General features: G+C 52.5%; 1 protein-coding gene across 1 annotated transcript; it reads right to left on the reverse strand.

Moving 5' to 3' along the window:
* RRP12 (ribosomal RNA processing 12 homolog) lies at window positions 1-27987 on the reverse strand. The gene is made up of 34 exons (XM_054581301.1): window positions 27796-27987; window positions 27026-27255; window positions 25784-25867; window positions 24333-24409; window positions 23667-23772; window positions 23407-23523; window positions 22154-22292; window positions 21925-22052; window positions 20727-20825; window positions 20046-20137; window positions 18247-18358; window positions 17913-18010; window positions 16537-16651; window positions 15396-15538; window positions 15041-15162; window positions 14086-14150; window positions 13832-13994; window positions 13264-13418; window positions 12932-12999; window positions 12313-12406; window positions 10886-11044; window positions 10664-10744; window positions 10339-10444; window positions 10037-10144; window positions 9455-9612; window positions 7934-8025; window positions 7598-7762; window positions 7305-7477; window positions 6930-7064; window positions 4093-4142; window positions 2032-2104; window positions 1189-1256; window positions 808-890; window positions 1-454 (listed from the first exon to the last, which is right to left on the reverse strand). The coding sequence occupies exons 1-34, from the start codon at window positions 27932-27934 to the stop codon at window positions 352-354; spliced, it is 3900 nt and encodes a 1299-aa protein (XP_054437276.1). The 5' UTR covers window positions 27935-27987; the 3' UTR covers window positions 1-351.
* Between the last annotated feature and the right edge of the window lie 7 nt (window positions 27988-27994).

The raw sequence follows: 27994 nt of genomic DNA on the forward strand, positions 1-27994 counted from the left end.
ATGTGTGGTGTGCATGTTTATTCTGTCTGGTCACAGCAAATCTCACACACCTGGATGGCAGCCAAGCTGAGAATGCCACGTGGCTACAAGCAGCTGGAGGAAACGGAAGACCGTCTCCTCTGCTGCTGTGGCCGCTCTGGGCAGAATGCACAGGCCCCCCAGTGCCCTTCTCAGAGGCACTAGGCCACGCCTCCACCTCCGGGTCCCGAGGACATCTCTAGAAGACGATTCCCGTTCGAAACTCCCAAAATCCTGGGTGCCACCAGGAACCAAGCCCTGGTTCCAGCAAGTCATTCTGAGCCCAGGCTCTGGCACGGACAGGACCACAGAGCAGCCCTGGCGGCCTGGGGTTCAGGGCCGACGGTCCTTCCTGCGGAGCTTGTGTCCCACCTGGGATCCCCGCTGGGCAGCTTTCACTAGGCCTTTGAACTGTCCCTGAAGCTTTACCTTCTTCCTGCAAGGACAAGGAACAGAAGGGTCACATCTCACTGACAACAGGCAGCCCTGTAATGTCAACAGATGGCTCCTCCCACCAGCAGGAACGGGGTGGGGGCGGGGGAGTCCGGGAGTGCTGCCCAGCATTGGGCAGCATGTGATCTGGGCAGACCACACATTACCCACCGTGTTTAAAAGGGCAGTTTGAGTTAACTACTTGTGTTTGTACCAACTATATGAAAGTTCATGTTAAAAAATAAAAAACAAAAACAAACCGGAAGAGACTTGAGCAATCGAGCTGAGGGTTCAATGAGAACAAGGCCCTCCGGAGCACAGGTCTCCCCACGCCCCCGGCCCTGCACAGCACTGTACCTGTGGTTGAGCTTGATTCTGTTGAGGGGGATGTAGGCATAGGGGTCAGGCCGACCCTTCCTCTTCATGTCACCCTTTGCTTTCTGCTCAGAGAAACAGAGTCAGCTAGGAGTGTGGGGTTCCCCTTCTGCTCCCTCCCCTGACTTGACAGACCCCGCGTCCTTCCTGCCCTTCATGCTCTGCTTTAGGTGGCACCAAAGGCTTTCTGTGGCTCTGGAAGGCCAACCAACAAAGGCATGGGCTTGAAACGCTAACAAGATCTCAGTGTGCACCTTAGTCTGGCTTCACAAAGGTACCTCTCCAGGACAGGGACGGGGACGGCTTCCCGCCCTTTCCCAGACGCTCTGCCAGGAGAGCCCTGCCCCCACAGACAGCTCTTACCTTGGCCTTGTATTCAGCCCCGGGTGCAGCCTTCTTGCCCACAGGGCGATGGATGCCAGAGCCTCCAGCTAGAGGGAGAACACAGAGGCCAAAAGTCAGACAAAGCCAGCACGGCCTTCTCCTGGGAGAAGACAATGGGCACCTTTTCTTCAGAGAGCTGCTGGGGACATGGGTCATGGCCAGGAATGTGGTTCTGTCTTCTATCAACCAAGGACAAAGATCTTTCTTAGAAGGACTCTCCGCTGACTTGAAAGACCACCGGGTTCCTCAGATGGACTTGAATCCAGAGGCCTACCAGTGACCTCTGGGAACATGTATTCTCCACTAACATAAACTTCCTTCCACCCTTCAATGCTAAATCTGCTCCATTTATTCTAAGAGAAAGAACACAGGCTTTGAAGTCAGACAAATCAGGGTTCAACTCCCAGCTCCAACATTGGGCAAGTCCCTTAACTTTCTGGAGCCTCGTAAGCTCACGTGTGCAATGAGGCACTATAGGCTTTCTCTCAGGTTTCACACCATGCTGTGAGAGAGAACGGCAGCTCTTATTGCACCGTACAGACGTGAAAACTGCAGCTTAAAGAGATCAAGATACTTTCAAGATCAGTGTCATTCCCTGCACATCAAGATCAGCGTCCTTCCCTGCACATCAAGATCAGCCTGCACATCAACACAGTTGTGGATGGAATCCTACAACACTGACTCAGGAGGACAAATCAATCTTTGCTTATACCAACATAGTAGCAATCAGGCCATGCAACCTCATGGTTCTGCCTGCAACAAACCCTGCCTAATACAGGTGACAGAGAACAGAGTTCCAAGAAAGAAAAGTGGAAGCCTCACCTTGGTACCGAGGGGGGATCTCCAGCTCCTCCTCATCAGCCTCTTTCTGACGCTTGAACTTCTGGTGTTTTTTCTATAAAGGGGTGGGCAAAGTTCATGAACAAGGGGATGTGATCATCTTCACTACTGTTAACAGTAAAGCAGTCACAACCTGCAGTAGCAGAAAAGGCCCCCTGCTAAGCACCTAATGGCCTACTTCAGATGAGGACACAAAGAAGGCAAGTAACTCCGATATTACACAGCGAGGCAGTGCAGAAGCAAACTTCCAGCTCTGGTCCCCACTGCTGAGCTTGTCTCGGCTGCTCCACTGCTCTGCCTCGCCACACTAAAGTCCTCCCATGGGGCCACACGTGCCCATCTGGGTACCCTGACCTCAGCTTATCCCCAGTCTTTCCAGCAGGGTCAATGAGGTCCTCAGCCTCTTTAAGGAGAACAGCTTTACCAGTTCCTTGCCTTGGATGAACTCTGCTCAGCCCTTCCCAGACGTCAAATACTCATTGATCCCCTACTAAGTGTGAGACCCTGGGGACCCAGGGCAGAGGACCAACTTCCTGTGGCCCAGTAGCTCTCAGGCAGGTAGGAGACCCCTGCTCACGCCAGTCATCACAGTCTCTCAACAATGCTACCGTCCCAAGAGCTATGAGCACGGGCAACAAGACAAGTCACCTCGCCCAATCATATCCAACAGGAAGTGACTCAGTGCCGTGATGCCAGCATCGTGTTAGCTGCTCCAAGTGGGAGAGGGGGGTCTGGCAGCAAGCAGCCCAGCCCACCGGGAGGCCTGAGCCTAGGAGCTGACAACCAGGCCAGGCAGAGGAGCACTGTGCAGCAGACCTCAGATGTGCGACAATGCCCGGGAAGCCTCTGCAATCTAGATTCCTGGGGCTCTAGCTGCCCAGGGGATCACCAGGCAGAGGGGTGTCCAACCCCTGCCCTGAGGAGCATTCACTGGCTTGCGGGCCAGGCAGAGTGGAAGGTGTGCCAGGCAAAGGGAACAGGCTGGAGCACACACAACGTGTGTCTGAGTGACAAGGCACCAGTTCCACCGGCTGAGGCCCAGCAGAGCGGACTCCTGGTGGAGGAACAGAAACTGGCTGGACACGGGACTCTGGCTGCATCGTAGAGGGTGTCAGCTCAGCCCACGGCAGCTGCAGCTGTCACTAGTACCCCAGCATTGCAACGCTGTCCCAACTGCAGGCAGAGGAGTGGGATTCGGCAACTACCATGCACAAAAACCCCAAGGGATCTCCATGGCATGTGATAATGTGCCATGATCCCACCCCGGAGTGTGGCCACCCCAGGTCCTTCTCGGTGCCCAGAGGTAAGGATCCCAGTCCTGCTGTGCTGAACCGCAGGGCCACACTCAGAGGGCTGTGGGCTGTCCTTGCCCGCCAGGAAGAAGAGCAGGCTGTAGCAGGGCTGCAAAGCCACGTGTGAGGCTGTGTTGAAGCAACCAGGGAGGCTGTACCCAGAAAAAGATTCCCAGGAAAAACGCAGTAATAAGAACTTAGGATCACTAAGTGCCACACACTTTACACACAAGCCAGGATGTGTTCAGGCCCAAAGATATAAACATTTAATCACCCCTATGACCTTGGGCAGGATACTTATCTTTTGTGAGCCCCTCTGGAAATGGGGACTTAAATCCTCCCCATCTCTTGTGAGGTAACTTGTGGGGCCCTCAGCACCCCTCAGTGGCAGATGCCCCCACTCCATGCGGGAGGCTGCCCCTTGGAGCACGCAGGCCAGCTGTTGCCCTTGCAGCCTGCACAGCGCTTGTCCTCATGGAGAGACAAGGGCTTTATCGCCTTCTTCCTTCAGGCTGGACAACCCAGCCAAAACCAAAGGGAGCCCCGAGCGCTTCTGAGAGCGCCAAGCCCCGTGCCGAGCCCCATAGCGAGGTCAGCCATGGCACTGCTGCTGCGCCCAGCACACGGCCCATGGCCCATGGACAGCCTGCTGTGCACACCCCCAAGGCTCTACGAGCAGTCAGGAGGCAGTGCAGGGGAGATAGTGACAAGCTGCTGGGCCCAAGGCCCTCCATCAGCAGGAATTACTCACATTCCCGATGCCCAAGTCTTCCACCAGGTCAGCCATCTCTTCATCCTCCCCTGGAGCCAAAAGGAAGAGCAGCCTGTGAGCACTCAGAGAGGCCTCATTTCCCCAAAGCCTCCCAAAATTTCATCCTGCCTCCTCCTGGCTCATTGGGCTGAGGGAGCTGCATCTCCAGCCCCAGAAATCCTGTGTCCTCCTGCGGGAGGTGAGACCCCGAACACTGACCCTTTCTCCTACCCATGCTCAGTCCCAGGGACAACAGTCCTGGAAGGAAGTGGTGATTCCACTTCTGAGGTAAGTACAGCTTTTTTGCAACTGTAAGAAAATCCAGGCTTCCAAGGAGCCAGGCACTCCTGCTGCCCAGAGTCCACTTTGCTGGGAGCACTGTTTTGTCCTCCTACCTGAGAACTTTTTTTTATTTTGCCCTGTACTTGCTGGGCATTCTGTGGGATATAAAGAAGTATGAAAGAACAAATTCATTCTACATTAAGAAATTGGACTGCATTAAAATTTAAAAGCTTCTGTGCGTCAAAGGACACATCAACAGACTAAAAAGCAACTACAGTATGAGAGAAAATATTTGCAAATAATATATCTGATAAAAGGTTAATAGCTGAATATATAAAGAATCTCTATAACTCAGCAACAAAAAACAAACAACCCAGTTAGAAAATGGGCAAAAGGACTTGAGCAGACATTTCTTCAAAAAGATATACAAGTGTACAGCAAACACAGAAAAGACGCTGATTATCACTAATCGTTAAGGAAATACAAATCAAAAACACCATCAGATACCACCTTACAACCATTAGCATGACTACTACCAAGAAAAAACAAACAAACCCAGAAAATGAGAAGTGCTGACAGGATGTGCAGACACTGAAAGCCTTGGGTCCTGCTGGTGGGAATGTAAAGTGGTGCAGCTGCTGGGGAAAGCAGTGTAGCAGTTCTTCAAAAAATTATAAATACAGAATTACGATATGAACCAGCAATGTCACTTCAGGGTATATACTTGAACTGAAAGTGGGATCTTGACGAGCTATCTGTACATTCATGCTCACTGCAGCATTATCCACAACAGTCCAAAAGGGGAAGCAACCGAAGTGTCCAATAAGTGAGTGGATAGACAAAATGGAGTGTATACATACAACAGAACAAGGCCAACCTTAAACAGAAGGAGATTCTGACACATGCAACAACACGGATGAACTTTTGAGGACATGACGTTAAGTGAAATAAGCCAGTCACAAAAGGGCAAATACTGAATGATTCCACTTATATGATGTACCTAGATTCATAGACAGTAAGTAGAATGGTGGTTGTCAGGGGTGAGGGGGAGAGGAAATGGGGTGTTGTTTAATGTGTACAGAGTTTCCTTCTTGCAAGATGAAAAGAGTTCTGGAGCCCTGGCTGATATGGCTCAGTGGACTGAGTGCTGGCCTGTGAACTGAAGGGTCGCCGGTTCAATTCCCAGTCAGGACACATGCCTGGGATGTGGACCAGGTCCCCAGTAGTGGGGCATGCAAGAGGCAACCACACACTGATGTTTCTCTCCCTCTTTTCTCCCTCCCTTCCCCCTCTCTAAAAATAAATAAATATATTTTTTTTAAAAAGAAGAGAGTTCTTTTAAAGGGATTACTTGTAAATCAATGTGAATATACTTAACACTAGTAAACTGTATACTTGAAATGGTTCATATTGTATATTTTGTTATATGAATTTTACTGTGATTTTTAAAAAGCTATCCATATATTTTTTAAAAAGGATAAAATTGACCAGTTAGAGGGAAGACAAACTCAAATAAAGTCAATCAACCATCAAATGACATCGCGAGAGGGCACGTGACTAAGTGCTGAAGACTGGACAGTCTCTGGACTTGCCAAGAGTTCTGAGGGAACAAGGCCTGAAGGCTGAAGGGTTGTGGAAAGGCCACAAAGAAGGGCTTGAGCTGGACCTTAAACAGTGGGGAGGGTTTAGGAAGGATGGAGAGGGGAGGGGCATTTTTAGCATCGGGATGCATGCACAAGAAGGGAGAAAGAGATGGGAATTATCAAGGGTGGGAGGGGAGCTGTAATGAAACCGTACCAGGAAATAGTGTCGTCACATCTATCCCTGCACGTAGAGGGCTGCTCAGGTTACCCATTTCATGTGCACAGCAGCCCTCTGAAGCAGGTATTGGCACTGTACTCATTTTGGTCCATAGTCACACAGCTTGTGGGGCAGGGGCAGAGGGAGAGCACTGTTTAGGAGGCTGCAGGGAGTCAAGAGTCCAGGGATGATGGCAGTGGGAACCAAAAAAAGGGGGAGACAGATGTATTTTAGAAGAGCTAAACTTTTGTGACCTAATGGATGGTATGTGCAGAGAAGGGGCAGGAAAGACAAAACAGTACTCAGAGATCTTACACCTGGGAGGCCCCTGGACAACAGAATGCGATGGAATCAGAGACTTGGGAGTGTCTGAGTCTGGCTCTTTCTACCTTTCAATGAGATTCTGGGCCTCAGCCAAGTTTACACTGTGGGGGGAAAAAAGGAGAAAGAGAAGGAAAGCAACAGAATAGAACAGAGTGTATCATACGTGGTAAGGGGAAGTACTGCATTTTGAAAGTTTTGTTTAAATTATAGAATTATATAAATGGCTGTATTACAACATAAAAAGATTTCTTAACGTGGTCAAAAAGTTCAAGGAACTCAACAAGCTTGCGAAAGCTGCCTTAGATACAAGCTGTTATTACCTTTGCTCCAACGACAAATGGTCTGAATGAATGAGTGAATGAACAAATGAGTGAATGAATGAATGAATGAACGAGTGCCACTGCATTCCCAGAGTGGGCAGGCCGCCCCACCTTTAGTGCCTTCCTCTTCCTCCATCTTGGGGGTGACAGCATCCTCTTCCTCCTCCCGGATGATCAGCCGGCCGTCGGCACTCACTTTGAAGCCATGGTCCTTCTTCTTGCCCCGGCCGGCCCCCGGCTGTGTGGCTGGCATGACAGAACCAGGCAGTGAGGCGGTGGAGGGCCAGTCCTGACCCACTCAGACCCTCATCATAACCAACAAGACCACGTCTGTGCCCTGGACAGGTGCCCACAGCACAACGATGTGCATGTGTCAGGGGGAGTGGTGTCCACTGGCCTCCGGGGAAGTCACTGTCACCCGCCCCCAAATCTGGCACCAAGGTAAGCCTGCTTTCTGCACTCACAGGCCGGCTGCTTCTTGCTTACCTAGGACTCGCTGGGCCACCTTGGGATCCAGGAAGTTGAGGGGCTCGTCCCCACCACCCTCCTTCAGCCACGCTCGGCCCCTCTGCCGTGTCAGCCTCCGCTGCTCCTTGCTCCGGCTCCTTTCCTCCTCCTCGTTTTCCTCCTCCTCAGAGTCCGCCAAAATCTCCTCGATGCTAAAGACAAAGAAGCCTCAAGTCAGGGAGCTCCCAGGACAGGCAGAGCAGCTAGGCACTGCCTGGGCAGGCTTCAGGTTGAAGGAGACCACACCACCAGGACCCCATCTCGGGTCTCACCTGTCACCTTTGCCCTGGACGGGCTCCTCCTCCTCCTCCTCCTCCTCCTCTTCCTCAGCAGCCTGGTTCAGAGCACGGTGCCTCTTGGCCCGGGCCTCGGCTTTCCGGATGTTGGCCAGGACTTTGTGATACTCCTCTGGCAGCAGCCCCTTCACCAGCTCAAACCTGAGGGGGCAGCGAAGGGCGGGTGAGGTGCACTGGCCAGAGTGTGCCACCCAGAGCTTTTCCAGCCACAGGGAAGAGACGCATCCCCCAGCCCAGCCCCTTCTCTGAAGGGTTCTTGGTGGGATGAAAACCCCTCAGCCCTTCCCTTGCTCCCCCATTCAGTGCACTGACCCAAACTTGCGGATGAACTTGGTGAAAAGGTTCCGAAGCTTCATGCGGAAGTGCCGTCGCATGTCATCTGAGAGCTTCCCGATGGCTTCCATCTGCAAGGCGGGGGCACCAGGGTCTCAGGGGGAGGGCGCCTCCCGCCCTGCCTGCCTCCTCACTGGTCCAGAACAGGGACATGGAGGGGGCCGAGTCTGGCTAAGAGGTGAGGGCAAGTGTGGCCCTGTTCCTGGGTCAGCCCTTGGTCCAAACAGGCTCCACAGTCTGGGCAGCCCCCGCCGCCTTCCCCTAAACCCTCCTTTGTGATAATCCCTGACCACAATGCCAAGATCATAGCTTTAGAGCCCTTGGAACCCTTACGTGCATTATCTCATCGAATCCTTAGAACAACCCTATAAGGCAGATATTATCATCATCCCCAATTTACAGACAAGGAAAGTAGGAGAACAGAGTTCAGGTGGCTGCTAGTGGCCACAGAGAAAGGAGTTAGCCCAGATCTATCTAATTCCATGGCCCATACTTTGTCCCTCCCACCACCAGCTTTCTCTTGGTACCATATGTCCCTTCTGTCGCCCTGAGTTACTCTCTGGCTGGTCTGTTCTCAAGCCTTCATGTGGCCTGGTTTGGGATATGTATGAGTGGCAAATGTTCTCTACAGTGTCTCTCAACGGGACTGGGGGTTAGGACCCCTTTGAAGGGCTTTTATCAATTCTTGTAACTCCAGAACAGACCCCCATTCTGGCCATTCTCCCGTCTTTGGTCTCCAGTTAGGCTGCAGGTTTTTGCAGGTTGGAGGCAGGCTATTCTGACTCTCATCTGCCTCTTCTTGCCTGAACCCAAGGCTGAATACAAAGGTGACAAGTAAGATCTCCCCGGAGGTCTGATGCAACTCAGCAGGAAGAAGGAGACTGAGGCAGTGGGCACTGCAGCCAGAGGGTCTGAAAGACCCAGCTTGCTATATGCCTTATGCCCGGCAGGAGGGGGCAAGGGGACCCAGCACACAGGGCTCTGCAGGCCTTCCTGCAGCACAGCGGGGGGATCCAGAGGGGCCACCTCAAACCCAGAAGGTCAGAATGCAAGGGGCGCAAAAAAAAAAAAGAAAAAAAAGAGAGAGAGAGAGAGAGAGAGATGAGGGCCCTGCTGGGGAAGAGCTCAGAGTCTTAACCCTGAGCTTTGGGTTCTGTCCCCAGGGCTGCTGTCACTAGCACTGTGACCTGGGGCAATCTCTGGCCTCAGTTTCCCCACCTACAAAATGAGGAATGGCCCTGTCCACTGGCCTTTACCCTATAGAGCCCTTGCTTCTGTGGAGGGGCTGAGGTTGGGGAGGGTGGGTGACAAGGGGCAGCCCGGGCACTGTGCCCCTTGCTCTGCTAGGCCAGCATTCCCCTGCTGGTCCCTTCCAGGGCTCCTGCGTGACCTTCTGATGCAGAAAGCGGCTTGTGGATAAAAAAAAGAAGTTTGAAACTTGCCGGCCTTGAGGCTCACTGGTTCCATGCTGCCACCCACAGAATAAAGAGGGGCACTTACCACCAGCTGCACACGTTTGGCCAGGTGTGCCACATCCATGACAACCACGGCCACCTTGATGAAGCCCAGCGCTGATTTGACCACGTCCCGGGTGCGGGAGGCCAGGAGCAGGCACACGTTCTCCAGCAGCTGCTCCATCGTGCTGGTCCCCATCAGACCTGTGGTGGCCAGAGGGCCACTGTCAGGGACACCCGGAACCCCGCCCAGACCCGAGACCTGCCGGGTCACAGGGTGAGAGCTAACACTGGGGACTTCGTGTGCCCGGTCACTTTCCGTGTAGTATCTCCTCTGGTCCTTCCGCCACCCCTGGAGGAGGTGCTGCTCCTCTCCCCCATTTCAGAGGTCAGAGTCAGGTTCCAAGAGGATCATAAACTTGCTGGTAAGAGGGAGCAGCACCAGGACTGAAACTGGGCACGAGCCCCACCTCCTCTGATCCCCCTGAGAATGGGACGTGAGGCAGCTGTGGGGAGGTGGAAGGGCCGCGCGGGGCAGCAGAGGATGAGGGAGCGGCCTGTCCTGATGTCCAGAGCGTTTTCCTACTCTGAGGGGGAGCTTCCCAGGCCTTCAAGAAACAGCACTTACCCTTAAACTCGAAAAGGAGGTGCGTCAGGGCCAGGATACTGCAGCTGACCATGGTGACAGCGCCCACAAGGCCCGGGTAGATCAGGACGAGGTAGCGCTGCAGGGCCTCTGGGAGGGCAGAGGGCAGGGCGGATTGCACCAGGGCAGAGCCCAGCCCGCACGCTGCCTCTCAGGCCCAGCAGGGTAGGGATGCCGGCCAGAGAGGGGCAGCCTGCCCAGGTCGAGAGTCAATGGTTCTGAGGGGTGCTCCCCAGGCCCGGGAGAAGAGCGTCCACCCCAGCCCTGTGTCACCCAGGCCTCACCTTCCTGGCTCGGGCCAAACCGAAGGAACGCGTGGCCCATCTCCACCAGTAGGGCAAAGGCGTTTTTCCGAGCGCCCACCGACACCTCCTTGGTACACAGGATCACCTGCCCAGACAGGCCCATAAGCTCATCCTCCTGAGCTGGCCACCCTGGCGTTGGTGGCCGAGGCAGGATGGGCAGGTAAGGGCACCCACTCTCCCGGGCAGGGAGTCGCGCCCAACCCCAGCCCCAGTACTGCCTTCCCCTCATCTTCACAGGCCCTTGGGAGCCACAGTCCAAGGAATCCCCAAAACACACATACGCTCCCCTCTTGCACCCCCTCACCTCTGGTACAAGGGCAGCGATGAACTCCTCGTGCTCAGCTGTGAGCGTCTTCACGATATGTATGAGGCACTTCAAACGGGGCTACAGGGCAGGGGGGACAATGGTCAGGACCCCTCAATGCCACCCCAGCCTCCGAAGCCCGCTAAGCATCTCCACGGTGCTCCTCTCCTGGCGTCACCGGTCCTCCCTCAGGCAGGGCGGGGCTGCCCCTGGAGTCCTCACCCTCTTGGCGGGAGAGGAAGTGGTTCGCAGAGAGTCCAGCAGGGTCTTCTTCAGGTCATCCAGGTGGCTCTGCACGAAGCGGGCTCCGGGGCCCTGGGGGCAGGCACACACCTCCTCCAGCACGCGGTAGGCCTTCTTCTGTATCCCGTGGGCCTTGCTCTGGGAGGACACATGGAGGACAGGGATGGGTGAAGAGGGGTGACTGGGGTCCACCACCCATCTGATGACATTCCCAGTCACCATTAACTCGGGCCAGCACTGGAGGGATTCAAAACTGGCCTTGCCCTCCGGAGCTCATGGGGTCTGACAAGAGGACCAGCAGAGTATGGATGGCAAGTGGCTAACTCTGACCCTGGCTGGTGTGGCTCAATGGGCTGAGCTCTGGCCTATGAACCAAACGATCATTAATCTCGATTCCGGTCAGGGCGCATGCCTGGGTTGTGGGCCAGGCACCCAGTGCGGGGGGAACACAAGAGGCAACCAATAGATGTTTCTCTCCATATTTCTCCCTCTCTTCCCCTCTCTCTTAAAAAAAAATAAATAAATAAAATAAAATCTTTTTAAAATATTTTTTTTTAAAAAGAGGCAAACCCTGTGCCAGGTGGAGACACTGCAGGGAGAGAAGCCAACCAACTCAGCCTTCCAAGCCATTCCACTGACCCTCCCCTAAGAAACGTTCACACCAGCAGCATGAACTCGCAGTGCCTGGACTGCACCTGGCCTGCTGTGCCTGCTCCTCTTTCTACTCTCTCTCTCCTTCTTTGCCCAACCCCTTAGTGTTCCAAAGGCGCTCTCTGTCACCGCCCTCCCCACCCGGGGATACCTCTCCTGAGGTTAAGTGGCCCTGCCCTGGACTTCTGGCTCTGCCTGCATGTTCCACCGCAGAGCACTTCCCACACTGTTGAGTAACTGCTTATTAAACTGTCGCAGTGGTGACAGCTTTCAGAAGGTCACTGCTGGCCTGAGTTTTGCCTGGTGACTAGTCACAGCCTATCAGGCAGAGGACCCAGAATGTGCAAGGGCACAGAAAGGACCCACTATAGCTGCAACTCTGGAAAACGTTTAATGAGGCCAGAGTGGCGATGGGAAGATGGTGGGGACAAGGGGGAAGGGAGTGATTGGACTGAAGATCAGGCTGGGCTGGGATGACCCAGTGAGCAACCCAGGCACAGGGGTATGGCCTCACTTCTACCAGAGATACCTCAGTAGGTGAAGCCTGAGTACGGCTGTGCATTTCAGTCACTTTGGCATCTATGTGACAGATAGGCTAGAGAGAGTACAAAGGGCAGCCACACCACGAGAAAGCAGACGAAGACCTGATTGTGGGCAGCAGCAAGGGATGGAGAAAAGAAGGCAGGCCCCACCTTGCCAAGGAGCCCACTCCTCCCCCAAGTGCAGCTGGGTGGGCTCCCAGCCCTAGGGCTCACCTCTAGGTAGGGCTGGATGGTGGAGTACAGCTTGCTGATGGCAGCTTCGTCAGCGTGGGGAGCCAAGGCCACGACCAGGTCCAGGACAGACAATCTGCTCAGGGCCAGGAGACCAAGGAGAGCTTAGCGAGGGCTGGAGTGGGGCACAGACTAACAGTGTTTTTGTGTACCGGGAAAGGGGCAGGTGGGAGAAGTCAGGATGAGGAGGACAAGGAGCCCCCAAGGAGCCCGTGAACAATAATCAGAGCTTGTACCTAACTGAGTATTCATCAGGTACCAGGCCCTGTTCCAACAGCTTTACCAGTGTTAACCCTTTCAATTCTCTGTGAACCTGTCCACTGTACAGATGAGGACACAGAGGCAAAGAGTGGGTAACTTGTTCAAGGCCATGGAGCCCGTGGGATTTGAACCCAGACAGTAACTCTCCAGGGTCCTCATTCTTTCCTAAAAGGCTTCAGGACCCTGCCGCTTTAGGAAGGAGTTGGTCATGTTTCACACTAGTGCTAGGACAGTCAGTATCTCAAACCTTTCCTAAATTATTCCAGAGAGAATCCACAGGCTTCTGCTAGACACATCCTCTAGCTTCCTGGGCTGCCCCAGCTCAAGTGGGGCATTTTACCTGGTGAAGTCAGAGCTGGCAGGGTCGAGCACCTTCTCGCTGGCTTTTTCCAGGAAACCATTCACCAACTGGCAGCCGCAAGGGGTGAGAAGGAGAGCGTTGTTGAAGAGAGAAACAGAGCAGCAGCAGGTCACAGAACTACACCTCCTCCTCTTCCCGTTCAGCCATCTCAAGCCCAAGCCCAGCCCAGCCGCCACCGCTGGCATCTGGCCTCCTGTTCTCCAGCTGGCACACGCCCATGTGAGTCCTGGTGAGTAGGGCCTTGGCCTTTCTACTGCACCCGACCCAACATTTGCCACCTGAGAGCATTCCTCCCCTGTTCACCAGCTCACCTGAGGCTCAGTAATGGTAAGGTAAGTTTTGATGGTTTCCAGCACAGCCCGGCGAGGGGCTGGGGTGTCCCCGGCGGCAACAGGCTGCCCATACAGGTTGAAGAGAATTGGCAGAAAGTTCTTGGCAAAACGGCTCACTTCAGCACGGTCAGCCTCTGTCAGGAGGACCAAAGTTTGCATAAAAGGGGCAGGAGGTGACCCTGCAGGCTGCAGCCCCAAGACATGCTTTTGGAGGACCCATGACAGCACCATGGATGTGGGGCTTCTATGGCACAGGAGGTGCTGAGGCCAAGGACAACTAGGTGCCCCATGGTCTATGGTTCCCGTCCCGGGAGCAGTGAAACCCTTCAACGCTGGCTGGGTAGCCCCCCTGCAGTCAGCACACTGGGAGGAAAAAGGGAAAGGGGCAGTTTTTGGCATCCTTGGGTCCCCAGCAGAAACGCCAGGTCCTTGCAAAGGAGGACTGTGGCTCAGACAACGAGCCCTGGTAGGCCAGGAGATGGGGGTCAAGGGACACGCCATCGCAGCCGTCCCCGCTCCAGCCCCCGACCCCAGAGCCCATACGAACCCGCCTCACAGCCCTTGGCGATGAGAGTGCGCAGGGCCTGGCACACCGTGACCCTCAGGTCTGGGCGCTCACTTATGGCTGTGCCCAGCGTCCGCGCCAGCCCTTTAAAGGAGGCAGCCACATCTGTGGGCCTTGTGCAGAACCCGGGTAGGAGGGTCCAGATCTGGGGAGGGAGGGGAGGGTAAAGGAGAATGACATCCAGCAACCCACACCCCTGCACTGCCCAGCCCACGTCCCCGCAAACGACCCCTCACCTGCCACTGCAGTGTGTCGTAGATCTTGGACTCCACCATGCTGCCCTCCTGGGCCAGGTTCATTGCTGGAGTGTGACAGAGGACACAGTGTGATCCTGGGCATCCTCCTGGCCACCAGGCCTCATTTTCACCAAAACCAAAAGCCCAGTGATGAGGACCACATCGGTGATTCCCTCCTCCCCACCGAAACTGTTCCTTCTAAAAACCAAAAAAGCCCTGCACGAACCAGAAAGCAATGTCTCCCCATAACCGCACTCCCCCAGGGAGTGCCACCATCTCTTCTGACTTCTAGTTCTCTAAACAAACATATACTTTTAAAAACATAAACAGGTCTGTACTATACGTGTATTGTTCTGAATCTTGTTTTTACTTGACGATTAAAATTAGGGTGGTAACATTTACGGAGCAATTTCTGTGTACCAGGCTGTATAAGCCCTTTGATGATTATTCCATTTAATCCTCATGTAGAAATTATCATCCTCATTTTACAGATGAGGAGCAGATCCAAAGGAATAGAATAAACCTGCCCAAAATCATCAAACTGGAGTGGCTGAGCTGTGACGAGAATCTAATCTGTTCAACTCACCATCTCTGAACACGCCCACGCAAGGTCTCTTTCCCTGTAACGGCCACACTGTGTTCCACAGTGGGCTTCCCCGTAACGAACGTCACTGAAACCCCAGTGACGGGTGTGTGTGTCATGCTAGAATTTTTGCTAGGAACGCCTCTGCATACACAGACATCGCCATGTGCTTACTTTCTTAGAGGGAGAGGAGGCCAATGTCTGCCTGCCACAGGCAGCGGGGAGGGACAGCCCCCGAGTTAGGCTCTCAAGCACTGGCTGGCCACCTGTTTGACGGGGGAGGCTGCCGAATGTCCTAGGGCTGGGGCACTGGACCAGGTGCCCTTCCCAACCCCTTCCAGCTGAGCTGCAGGAGTGTGGGAGGCCCCATACCTTTGCTCTTCAGGGTAGTAGCCAGGGGCAGGAAGTAGCTGGTGAAGAAACCAAGTCGAGTTTCCCGCACATGGTCCCGGATGACGGGCAGCAGCCAGCTCCGTGGGAAATCCAGAGTCTCTCTGGGAGGAGGCAGGAAAGGTCCAGTGAGGAAGAGGTGTAGCCGGAGGGCAGCACACTCACAGGGTGTTCCATGCTGAGCTGAGGAGCATGTCAAGCCCTGCTCTGGCCTCTCTCACTGACCCCCACTTTGGCACAGGGAGACTTCACCCAAAGGAGTGGATACCCTCCTAGGGGAGAACAAGTCGTCTGACCTTCTGGGGCTTGTATGGAAGCCAGCCAAGGTCATACTTACTCAGAGCCATCAATTTCCAGAGGCACAGCCTGTAAAACCACCTCAGGTCCCATGCTGGCCACCGCAGCCCCCACTGCCTTATCCAGAGCTGCCGTGTGGGGAAAATGAGGGGAGAGGCGCAGGTCACACAGAGACTGGAGACACTGGAGCAAAGAAATGAGAGATTATACATCACGGCATGCTCGCAGAGCCAGCACCCATGGTCGAGTCTGAGCCAAAGGCTCCAGAATGATGAGGTCAGGAGTGTGGGCCCAGATTAAGCTCCAGGTCAGAGGTCACAAATCAGCAACTAAATGTAATCTCCTGATGTGTTTCAGCCCTCCCAAATGCTCCAGGATTAAAAAAAAAAAAAAAATTCCTGTATTTGTTAGCAACATATAAGAATCAGGAGACTTTACATACAAATGTAGATTTCTCGTTTATCTTGAAAATCGAAAGTCTGGCAAAGACAGACCTGTGTATGGCAGGTAGCAACTGAACAGGCACTGAGGAATAGCTGCACCTCGAGACAGAGCTGCACCCCCTGGTTCAGCACAGCCCCAGAGCCCCCCACAAGCTTCACTCCTCATGCACCTCGTAGAAAGACAAGTCTGCTGTTTGACACCAATTAGAGCCCAGGCCCGGCCGCCCGAGGGAGCCTGCCATCCCCGGTGAAGGGAGGAGGTCAGCGAGGAAGGCGCCGCAAGGCCTACTCATGAGGCATCTGCGGTCTGTCCTCAGGGCCCACCCTCTCCCTAAGCTGATCCCTCATCCTTAGATGGTTTACTCTGGGCTGCAGTTACCTCCCTGACACCGAAGGCTGTATAAAACACAATACTCATTCATTACAGAAAACTTAGAAAATTAAAAGTTAAAAAAATGTGAGTACGGGTGAGAGAATCATACTGGTTCCCTATTCAAAACCATCAACTCCAGCCAACACTAGTGAGCAGATGGGAGGACTCCTGCCACTCTTCTTGTTCCTCCCACGATGGCCCAGTCACCTTCCTGGGGACACAGTACTGGGCACCGGCTATGACCACTGTGGCAGTGGGCAGAGTTGAAATGCAGAGGTAACAGAGACACGGGCCCCTTCTAGGAGCCCACAATCCACAAGTCCAAGTGCCACTTTCCCGCCCTGGCCCCAGCAGCCCCCACTCACCTTCTTCATCACAGGGTGGGCCTGCTTCCCACATGTTTCGAAGAAGACACACAGAAGCTGCAATACGGAGCTCCAGGCCGCGTGGAATTTGTATGTCAGGCCCTCCTCCACCGCCCTGCCAAGGAGCAGGTAGTCAGGGCCCCAGCCACGCCCCCCGGACCCCCGCCAGGAAGTCAACGCTGCCACCGTGAGCTACAGACCTCCAGCCGGCCACTGAGAGCAGGTCCTTAGGAAAGGCCAAGGGGGGAACTAGCATTTATGGAGTGCTCACACTGCTCCCTATGCTAAAAGTTTAATTTATGCAACCCTCGCACTTAAAGAAAAACACGTGAGGTCGGTTATTTGTTCAGTCTTCAGATGGTGAAACAGGCTCACAGAGATGAAATAACCTGCCAGGGTCACCTGCTTTGTCCCTGTCCCATGCTCTCTTGGCCTGACCCAACAGGGGACGGCAGGGTAAGAGCAGGTGGTGTAGGCAGAATGGGGGAGCCGCACTAGGGACGGCTGGCCCAGCTGCCAGCCCCGTCCAGCCTGTGCACACCCTGGTCAGCGCCATCTCCCAAAATCTAGCCCCCTGGAGATTCTAGGCAAGAATGGCCAATAGGGGTCAGTGTGGGGAAAGGGATGGACTAGGGGTGGAGCAGCTCTAGAATGAAGTTTCTCTTTTCCTGAAACTTCATTCCCGATGTGTCCACAGGAAATGGGCCCATTTCCTCACAAGGCGCAGTACCCAAAGCACCACACTTTGGAGCTGAGCAGAGAGACACAGAAGAGACACCAAGGACCCTAGCCCCTTTCTTGGGACCACTCAATATACTTGGTCCTCCAAGGAGCCTCACTGCCCATTGGGAGGGGGAGGGTGGTCAGGGGCCCTGTCTATGAACGGCTCCTCTTAGAGGTGTGGAGAGCAGGTCACAGCACGTGATTAAGAGAGGGCTCTGTGGTCAGGCTGCCACTTGCTAGTTGGGTGACCTCAGCTTGTCCACCTGTAAAATGGGGTCAGTACCTATCTCCTCGGACCAGGTCTACTAGTAGTTTCTATTTACTGAGCGCCTAACTATGTACCAGGTACTATTCTGAGCACTTTATGTGCTCTATTACCTCATTTAATCCTCACCTGCATTTGTCCCCTTTAACTGATGATGACCCTGAGGTACTGAGAGGTGGAGGAACATGCCCCAGACGACTGGCCTGAGAGTGCACACTCATGAGCACCACACTATGGCATCTGGAACGTGGCCAGTGCTCAAGTCAACAACAGCTGCTCTGTCACTGGGCACATGGCCCAGAGTAAGTAACAAGGAGAAACTTCTCATTATAAGAACTTCCTACAAGGTACACCTTATGCCTTCTTATCTCCAATATTATGTTCTCACCGGAACATCTTGGCAATACACTGGGCAGGGCCCAAGGCAGAGGAGGTCACGGAGCCGATGTCAGCCATGTGGGGAGCGACACATTCCTTCAGGACCTCCTGCAAAAAGAGGCCACAGTTGTCTGGGCCCAAGGCAGCCCCCCAGTGCCACTTGGTCCTCCTTGGTGCCTGCTTCCCAAAGTTTTTAGGAAGCCTCTCCCACCCCAAGAACCTCCTCCCAGGATGCAGCTGAAGGTCTGGAGCGAGCCTCTGGGAGAGAGAGGCAGCTGGCAGGACCTCTTGTGCTCTCTGCTCTCTCTATTAAAGCTGGGGCTTGGGGCAGGGGGCTGCAGTACCTGGAGGCTCTGAGTGGCAGCTGTCACCACCTGCGAGTGGGGAGAGAGAAGGCAGGTCGCTGCAGTTCCAAAAAAGCGAGGGAGGTGGCCCAGGCCCAGGTCCCGCTGCAGCCTGTCAAGACAAAACACCTCTGTGGGGCCTGCCTGGCCCTGGGCCCAGGGATCCCATGACTAACGACAGTCACTGCTCTGGGGAGTTCTATAGAGCCCTTCTTGTGGACAATTTTAAAAAGTCCATTCAAGTAACATCTACAGATGGTAAAAAGAAACAAAAACACCTCAAACAGGTCCTCAGAGTATAAAAGTCTTCCTTAGCACACCTTTCTCCCAACTGACCCTCAGATGCACTTCCCAAGGGAAAAGCAAGGTTGTTTCTCAAGTGCTCTTCCAGAAGCTTTTATACATATACAAACATACAAAATAACTAACATTTATGTAACATTTATCACATGACAAGTACTGATATAACATGCATTAAGTTAAACCTTGCAAAAAAAAAAAAAAATACAACCCTCCAAAACAAAAAAACGAAACCTTGCAAAAACTGAGATTGTGTTATTACAATTTCCATTTCGCAGATGATGAAACTGAGGCACAGAGAACTCAAGTAACTTGTCCATGGCCACCCAGCTAGTGGAGGGAGGGGTCAGGATTCACACCCTGGTAATCTGGCTCCAGAGTGCAAAAATAATCACACCACCCACACTGCTCTGCACCTGGCTTTTTCTCAGTACATCTTGGAGGTCTTTCCACATCAGCGCACACACATCTACATTATTCCTAATGGATGCCTAGTATTTCACTGTTTATATATAACCAGTCCCCTCCTGGGGCACCGTTAGGTTGTCTCTAGGATTTTTGCCATTACCTATGGTGCTACAACAGCATTCTTGGGCATACACCTGACACAACCTTGGAGTCCTTCTGTAGGCTAAATCCCGAGAAGTGGAGGACGAGGCTCTTTTCCCACTTCCCGACACTTCAGGTGACAGGTGGTTTGGCCTGGCAGACTTGGCTGTGCCCCTTAAGAGCCTCAAGACTAGTTGGCTCGCAGTGCTGGTTTCTGGTTTATGAAATGGGCTAAGGCCTTCCTCATGGGGTGGTGGTAATTGTGGCGACACTTGGAAGCAGAGAACCCAGTACAGTGCCTGGGGGAGAGCAGGGCAACGGGAACCCTTTAGTGGAGGGGAGGACAGACACTCCCAGGAGGGGCCTCAGGGGACTGAGAGGCCCTCCCTCCAGGCAAAATTCAAGTCGCCAATTGACACAGCTATTTTCTTCCCAGCCTCACTCGGGAAAGTGGAATTATCAAGAGGCTACTGCTATGAAATGGCCAAGTTCAAGTGTGAGTGTTATGACAGAGACACAAAGCAGAAGAAACTGGGTCTACAGGACGATCCCAGAGGAGGGGACCGTTAACCCAGGTCAGGAGTTGGGTAGAGCTGCAGAAAGGGGGTGATGTCCTCTGAGAAGGAAACCAACTGCACAGGATGACAGCCAGGGGTGACAAGATCAGGATGACACCTGGGCCACACCTGAGGGGGCAGTACTCTTGGCCTGTCCTCAAAGCTAGCTGTCAACACTCTGGGAGGAATGGCACGAGCCCCGGCAACACAGTGTGCTGCCCAGCTCCGTGCCTCATAAAAACAGGAGGTGGCCTGCAGTGCGCCTCCACGTGGGGCTGCTGCCATCCCCAGAAGGCGGAAGCCCCTCCAGCTTCCAGAGCACGTCCTTCCGGTCCGCACTGCAGGCAGGCGGCCTGCCCGGAGGCCCTGGGACGCACCCCCACCTCGCCTTACCTGACCAGGTTGATATGTGCCTTCTCCATGACCTTAAGCCAGGCCAGGAGGGGCTGTAAGTCATTCTCACTGGGAACGTAGTCGTACAGGGCCTAGAGACGAGACAAGGGATAAGCAGGTATCTGAGCAAGGAGCCCGACGACAAGGACCACTACTATCCCTTGGCACCAGCTCGTCCCAGTGACAGGCCTACACAAGCAGCCCCGGAACTCACAGCCCCCTCACCAGGCCTTCCCAGCTCCATGAAGCCCCTCTAGTCCTGCTTCTATGGAAGGAAAGTCTCTAGGAGCAGTCGAGTTAATGGGTCACACAACCCATTCTGAACCTGACAAAAGCCACAGAGCCATTCTCCAGAAAAAGGCACATGAGCACGTACACACATTTTGCAAACAATTTTGGGCAGTTTCTGCACCTTTCCCCAAATCCATTCACAGACCCCTAAGGCTGAGAACCCCTGCTCAAAATGCCATGAGACCATGCTGAAACCATTGTTAAGAGTCAGCTCCCCCAGCTCCTCGGGTGCTGATGTGGCTTTGGTGGCCAGTCTCCTGGTGGTCTATCTACCAGTCTCCTGCAGTGGCCCAGCCCAGCCCAGCACATTTGACCTCGTTCTGCAGACAAATAGTAAGGCCGCCCCACATCACCCTGACAGAGCCATGCCCCTCCCCCACCAGGACTCACTGTGATGATCTGGGCGTTGAGCTCCGCAGGCAGGGTACCAGGGCCAGGCTTGGCATGGAAGAGGCTGTGGAAGGCCTGCATGGCACAGGCTGTCACCAGCTGGAGAGAACACAGAAGCTTAGTGGGCCACCTGCAAAGCCTGGGCTCCTCCACCTCCCACTCCGGCCAGTGGGCTGGGGGAAGCCCCAGGCCCCCTGAAACTCAGGCATGCTCCCCACACCTGGGCACTCAGGGCTCTGCCACTTTAGTAAATTTTGGCAGCCAGTAAAACATTTTAAATGATTTAAACAAAGATAATCAAGAAACATGAACAAAATATTTTTAACATAAAGGGCTAAAAGATAAAAGAGCAGGCTATAAATGGCTTGCATACTATAATTACAGCTGTACTTCATGTTTGTATGTATGTTAGTTTATCCAAGGAGAAAATGTCTAAAAGGATACGCAGCAAGTTGTTGCACTATTTATCCTAGGAAATGAGACTTGGAGACAAGGAAGACTTGTATTTTTTTACTTTATATGTTTCTGAATGGTTCTTTCCTTTTAAACAAGGATCATGCAACTTCTACAATAAATACTTTAAAAAGTGTATATAAACAAACACTACAAACTTGGGGTGGTTAACACACAATACAATATATGTATGATGTATTACAGAATTGTACACCTGAAATCTACAGAATTTTATTAACTAATGTCACCCCAAAAAATTCAATTAAAAAAGATTAAAAACAAAACACTGTAAGAGAATACATAAAGAGTAACAAAATTGTGCTAGGATGGCAGAAAAGTAGGGGATCACTTTTCACTTTTATGTATCTTTAAAGTCACCAACCAGATGTCAGTAAGTTAGGAAAAAAATAACTGTGACTACGGCTAGAGTAGAGCCCAAGGCAGGGAGAGGACTGACGCTTTGCCAGCCCCGCCATGGTTCCACCCTCACTCTGCCCTGCTCTCTGACACGGCAGCTCCCAGCTGGACCAGGACTTGCATGACGGCCCAGCCTGGCTGACACTGGGGATGAGATGGCGTGCTTGGCTGTAGCTAACAGCAGGGTCAGGGCAAGGAGACACTCAAGGCCTACTGGGGCCTGAGCTGGGAGTTCCCCAAGAGCCAGCACCACGGGCCTGGGATCTGCAGCTATACGCCCACCACCCTCCGTGTGCCCGTGCCTGGCCAATCTACAGCCTGAGCTCACCACATGGCTCAAGGTCATGACCCTGAGGAGAGTCTCACTGCAGCTCTTCACCAGGCCTTCCGGGAAGCAGGGCAGCAGGTCCTTCAGCAATGTCAGCATGTGCAGTGTGGTGGTGGCCTCCTTGCAGCCTGGCAGACAAAGGGGAGCTGAGACTCCAGCCCACTCTCTGCAGCGGGCCCTGTCTTCCCCTGCCAGCCCCGGCCCACCCTGCCCTCAGCCTGGCTCCCACCTCCAGACTTCTCAATCTCCTGGATGCAGAACTTGGCCGTGGAAATGGCAGCAGGGTGATGGGCAGGAGCCTTCTCACCGAACATGAACTCACTGCCCTTGATGACCGAGCACACTCCATGCTGAGCAGCCTTCCGGATCTGAGGGGCAAAGAAAGGGGGTCAGGGCTGGGTCAGCATTCAACCAGCAGCTTGGGTGGTCGGCACAACTGCCCACCGACAAGCGGTGACCATACACCTCCCACATGTCCGACGCTATACGCTGGGCTTCAAGTGTATACACTTGAGCTATGGAGTGAGACAAACCCCAGCTCCAGCTCCTATTGTCCTCCTAACTCATCAAATGGTCCTAAGCTTCATCTCTGAGCTTCTGTGTCCTCACCTGTACAACAGGGCTTCGTTCACTCATTCGATCATCAGCAAGACTGCGTGTCCACCTAGCCAGCACGGTGGCAGTGAACAGAGCAAACTCATGTTCTACAAGCAACTGTCCACCAGAAGGTAAAAGTACTTTGCAAACAATAAAGCAAGGCTGTTATTTTTTATGTGATAGTCAGTAAAGTGTCACTCCAGAAAAGTGACATTTCAACAGAGACCTGAAGAAAATGAGCGGAAGACCACGTGGATACCCAAGGCAAGAGGCATGAGCCACCTGGGATAACAGTGCTCAACACAGTGAGCGATTACTATGACTGTTATTACTATTACATGCTCCCTGCCCTAAATTTCAGGAGGGAATTATGACTAACCATTGCTTGCTGAGCACCTCCCATGAGCAGGAACCGAGGCAGGCCTGTGAGGAACACGTGAGCCTCCCTGTAACCTCACAGCAAGGCCGGTATTATTATCCCTCTTTTACAGCAGGGAGACCAAGGTTCAGAGGGTGAGTAACTTGCCCAGGGTCAGAGCATGAGCTGTGAGTCCAGTATCCCACTCAAGCCTGTGTGATTCCAAAGCGCCCTCCGGCCTGCTGCGACCTCCTGCCACTGTAACTCACATGTCACTACCCAATGAGGCAGCAGAGACTCAGAGGGCCTGACAGGGAACAAGTTTCCTGTAGAAGGAGCTGCACCTCACCTTCTGGAGCTAAGCAGACGGGGCCTCAGAGGGAAGAAACAGAACCTCAGGGCAAGAGCCCAGGACCCCAGGCAAGCCCCCCATTCTACTCAAACCGGCCAGCCCAGCCTAGCCCAGCCTCGCCCTGCCTCCTGGAGTGGCCGGTCCATTCCCATATTGTGGGGCCCAGCTCCCTCACCTTGGGCTTGGCGTGCACGGTGAAGCTCAGCAGCCCATGGTACACCTGCAGGGTCACGGGGTAGCCCCAGGCCTCTGGGCCCTGCTTCCGCAGAAGGGTGGCCAGGCACGAGAGAACCTTGAGGAGGAGAATCACAGTCTCTCAGTTCCGCCCTCTTCAGCCAGGTGGAGAAGAAGCCCAGCTTCTCACCGACTCCAGAAAATCCCCAAAGGGTCCCCTCTGAGAGTCCGCAGAGAGGAAACTGAGAACAAACTACTAACCCATCGGAGGGCAGAGGTGGAGCCACTGGTAGCCTGCGCTGACATGATATCCATGAAGGCTTTGGAGGTATCGGAGAACTTCTTCATGAGCACAGGGCTGGGCACGCTGCGGGGCGAGAACAGAGAAAGTCAGAACCCCAGAGGGGCCTCCGAGAACAGCTGATGTAGCTCCAGCTCTGGTCTGAAGCTGGACAGAGGGAGGCAGCACTGGCCTGTCAACTCAGCAAGCTAGCAACAGTCAGGACAAGAACTCACCCTTCTTGACACCCAGCATGGTGAGCGCTCCCTGGTACCTGAGCTCCCTGCCTCCTTCACCTTCTCCACTACTCATTCCCTGCACTACTCACAAGATGGGCCCTTATAAACTCACACCAATCTTCTGCCCACTTTCCTCCACAGGTCCCCAGACAGCCTGGTGTCAACATTCCACCCCATCCCTCCTGCCCCACGGGCTGCACCAAGCCAGCCCCCTTCCCAGGCGCCAGCCCTCATACTCTGTCTACCACCTTCCAAGCCACCCCTCTCCCCGATCCTGATGCAGAATGCCACCGGATACTCCAGTATCTTTTTGTTCTTTTAACAATTCCCTGATCCGGTTCCTCCCGTCCACATTCCCTTCTCCTCTCCACAAAAAGCCTTAGGGTTCAGACAGAAGCCAGGACTCACCGCTTCAGGACAAGGTTCAGGAGGTAAGCCACAGCGGCCAGAGACTCCGGGGACTCCACTGCTTCCATTGTTGTCATCTGAGGGCCCAATCACAGGGTGTAAACAGGAAATGTGCGACGCTGAGCAAATAGGGTGCTCAGGGGCACCACATGCCCAACAGAATGATTATAACTGAGAAGGTGTCAAAGGTTCAAATCCCAGCATTACCGCTGTTTGTCTTTGGGCTAGTAATTTAACCTTTCTGTGACGCAGTTTCCTCATTTGTAAAATAGGGATAATAGTACTTACCTACAAGCTGTGTGAATTTAATTGAATTAATATACATGAAACAATTAGAATATTTTCTGGCACAGGATAAAAACCCTGTATTGCTGTATAATTTAGCTCATTATTTTAGAGCACAGACTAGCAAGCTCTTTCTGTAAAGGGCTAGATAATAAAATATTTTAGGCTTTACAGGTATGGTCTTTGTTGCATATTCTTCTTTGGGTGATTTAACAATCCTTTCAAAATATAAAAACCACTCTGAGCTCACAGGCTGTACAGAAACAGGCCATGGGTGAGATCATGCCTTTGGGCTGTAGTTTGCTAACCCCATTCTAGAACAGTGGTTCTTAAACTGGTACATTCTTAAAAATTATTGAGGATTCCCCAAAGAAGCTTTGTTTATGTAGGTTATACCTACTGATATTTACCATAATAATATTAAAACAGAAAAATTTAAAACACGACAATATGCAAGCACAATCCCATCAGTTGTCAAAATAATGTTATCAGACATCACATAAGTCTGGAGAGCTCCACGGTACACTCGTGAGAGAAAGAGTGAAAGAGATACATGATGTTCTAATATTATTTTGGAGATAATTTTGACCTGGCCAACTCCCCAGAAAGGTCCGGGGGACCCCAGACCACACTTTGGTCTATGAGGCCTCAGTCATCTTTATAGACCAAAGGGATTAAATCCAGAGTAGTGGATTTTTTTAAAAGATTTTATTTGTTTTTGAGAGAGAGGGGGAGGGAGGGAGAATAAAGGGAGAGAAACCTATGAGAGAAACATTGATCAGTTGCCTTTCTCAGGGCCCAGCTGGGGACCCAACCCACAATCTACGCATGTGCCTTGACCAGGAACCCAACCAGTGACCTTTTGGTTTGCAGGCCGGTGTGCAACCCACTGAGCCACACCAGCCAGGGCCAGAGGAGAGGATTTTTGGTTCATAGGCTGGCACTCAATTCACTGAGCCACATCAGCCAGGGCTGGATTTTTGTTTTACAGGAATAATGCAGCAAATACCACCTATCTTACCAAGTGACTGGAGAATGACTGAAGTATTTTCATGTGGTCAAGGTAGTCATTCACTCCGCATGCGCTAGGGGCATCCGTCTTCTCTCTACAGCATGCATAACCTGCTGCTCTGAACACCCATCCCCACCAAGCCACACCCACTCACCAGTGCTGCAAAGTACTCAGTCTCAGTCTCCTTCCCTCCCTGGGAGCGAATCACCTCTGTGACAGCAGCCAGGACAGCACAGATCTGCGCGTGAAGGAGAAGGCACCTCTGACATCTAGTTTAGATCTGACCCCACCCAACAGTAGCTTCTTTTCCTTGCTCCTTCACAAATTAACCTTCTGATAGCCCAGAGATTGACAAGATGAGCAGCATTCAGAGCCAGGGGTACACACCACACGGCTAAGGGCATAGGAAGCTCAGAACATGTTTGCTTAAATTCCACCCATAAGATGCTATCTCTCATGGAAAGACCTGCACAAATGTGCCAGCACTTATGCACAAGTATATTCATCACAGCAACAAACTGGAACAACCAAGCAGCTTCCAACAGGGGTTTTAATATTATCCTATTACTATTTAATAAATAATAATAGACCCAAATACTACGTAACTATTGAAAAAAACAAGGAACAACTATGTATATTAACACAGAAATACTGTTCAGTGGGTGGGGGGAAGTTGCAGAACACTGTATATAAAATATAATCAATCATGCTTCAGTAAACCTAAACAAAATGTAGTAAAAATACAAAAAAAAGTCCAGAACAGTAATGTTGACAAGAGGTTACAGAGCATCTGAAATGTGGCTAGTGTGACTGAGGAACTGAATCTTTAATTGATTAAAAATTTTAATCAATTAAATGTAAAAATAAATACCTGATCTAGCTCCTGGAAAACATAGATTTAGAACAACTTGGGTATATGAGTCTACTTTTGCAACTGTAAGTTTTATGAACTCTAAATACAAATCAAGTATTTCTAAAAAAGATATCGCATCCAAATGGAGATGTGAAGGGGAAAATACACACTCGATTTTGAAGAGTTAGTATGATAATAATGTAAAACATCTCATTATTTTTATATTGATTATATAATGAAATTATATTTTGGCTATATTGGGTAAACTAAAATGCATTATTAAGATTAGGTACACTTGAAGAGAAAAATGTTTGGAAACTATTTCTACTATAAAGGACTTTACACTTGGGTAGCAGAGATGCTGTTAGAAAAAGCAGAAAGTGGAACCTACCCTAGAAGAAGTAATAAGTAGGGGACACAAAGGGTAGGAGAGGTGACCCATCATCTAGAAATATCAGCTGCTGTCACCAGACAGCAAGAAAATAGAAAGCATGAGTCTGTCTCCTCTTCACTATCCCACCCCCTCTTGACCCTTCCTGATACCTCCTTGTGGGCAGCCGAGTTAGACTCCCAGAAGCGCTGCACTTTGCTGAAGGTGACATTAGTGCAGTCGGAGAGGCCGCTTAGGAAGGTGGCCGAGGACTTCTCCGTGAGAGCCGGCACCTCGTCTTCTTCCATGGCCGCCTCCTGGGCTTCACTTTTGCCCAGGCGAAGGGACCCTGACTGCAGCTCATTATGCAACTTCACCGCATCGACTGTCAGGTCGCTCTTTCCTGAAAACCGGAGGCACAAAGTAACACCCTCACTTCTACCCTTTCGGCCAAGAAAGAACCACCTCTCCCAAACGAACCGGTGGAGTCCAGACCCCCAACCCGAGACGCTGAATTCTCAACGCGGTCTTCCTCATCAGCCCACTGTGCGCCTAGAACTTAGAAAACCCAGAAAGGGAACGCTCCGAGTAAGTTTCTGTTTCCCTGTCCTGATGACTTAAACGTCGGTGGGAATCGGCTGGGGGCTGTACTGAGGGGTCATAAAAAATAACTGAAGGTAAAAGCGCTTTGAAAAGAGCCGCCAGGTTAAATATAGCCAAGAGTCCCAACTCTGATACCCCCCATACAAGTTATTTCCCTCCTATGGACTCAGTTTCCGCATGTGTTAAATACGGAGGGTGGACCTTTACAGCAGGCTCCAGATCCGACGACAGTCTAAGAGATGAAAGGTCCGATACCTGAGTCAGACAGAATCAGACCCACCCAGACCCAGGCCCGCCCAGAACCCGGCCGCCGGCCGTGCCCGAGTCTCGACCCTACTACCTGAGGGCCGGCTGAAGAAGCGGCTGCGGGCGGCCTGGCGGTGACGGCAGATGGCGGGGTTGCTGTCGCTGCTATGACCTTTCTTCCAGCGTTTCAACTTGGTGGAGACACCGGAAGGTAACTTCCCGGAGCGACCCATGCCCACTAAGCTTAAAGGACCGGCAGCCGAGAACGCAGAGAAGAGGGCAGAACCCACGTG

The sequence above is a fragment of the Pteronotus mesoamericanus genome, unplaced genomic scaffold (genome assembly GCF_021234165.1).
Source record: "Pteronotus mesoamericanus isolate MK-2021 breed Mesoamerican mustached bat unplaced genomic scaffold, CSHL_Meso_final contig_657, whole genome shotgun sequence".
Taxonomy (NCBI): Eukaryota; Metazoa; Chordata; class Mammalia; order Chiroptera; family Mormoopidae; genus Pteronotus; species Pteronotus mesoamericanus.

Coding starts and splice junctions, on each gene's coding strand:
- RRP12 (XM_054581301.1), bottom strand. CDS start 27,934: ATGGGTCGCTCCGGGAAGTTACCTTCCGGTGTCTCCACCAAGTTGAAA. Junction 23,524..23,666: donor CCACCTCTGCCCTCCGATGG/GTTAGTAGTTTG, acceptor CTCCTCCTCAAG/GTTCTCTCGTGCCTGGCCAC. Junction 8,026..9,454: donor CCAAACGTGTGCAGCTGGTG/GTAAGTGCCCCT, acceptor CCCGCCTTGCAG/ATGGAAGCCATCGGGAAGCT.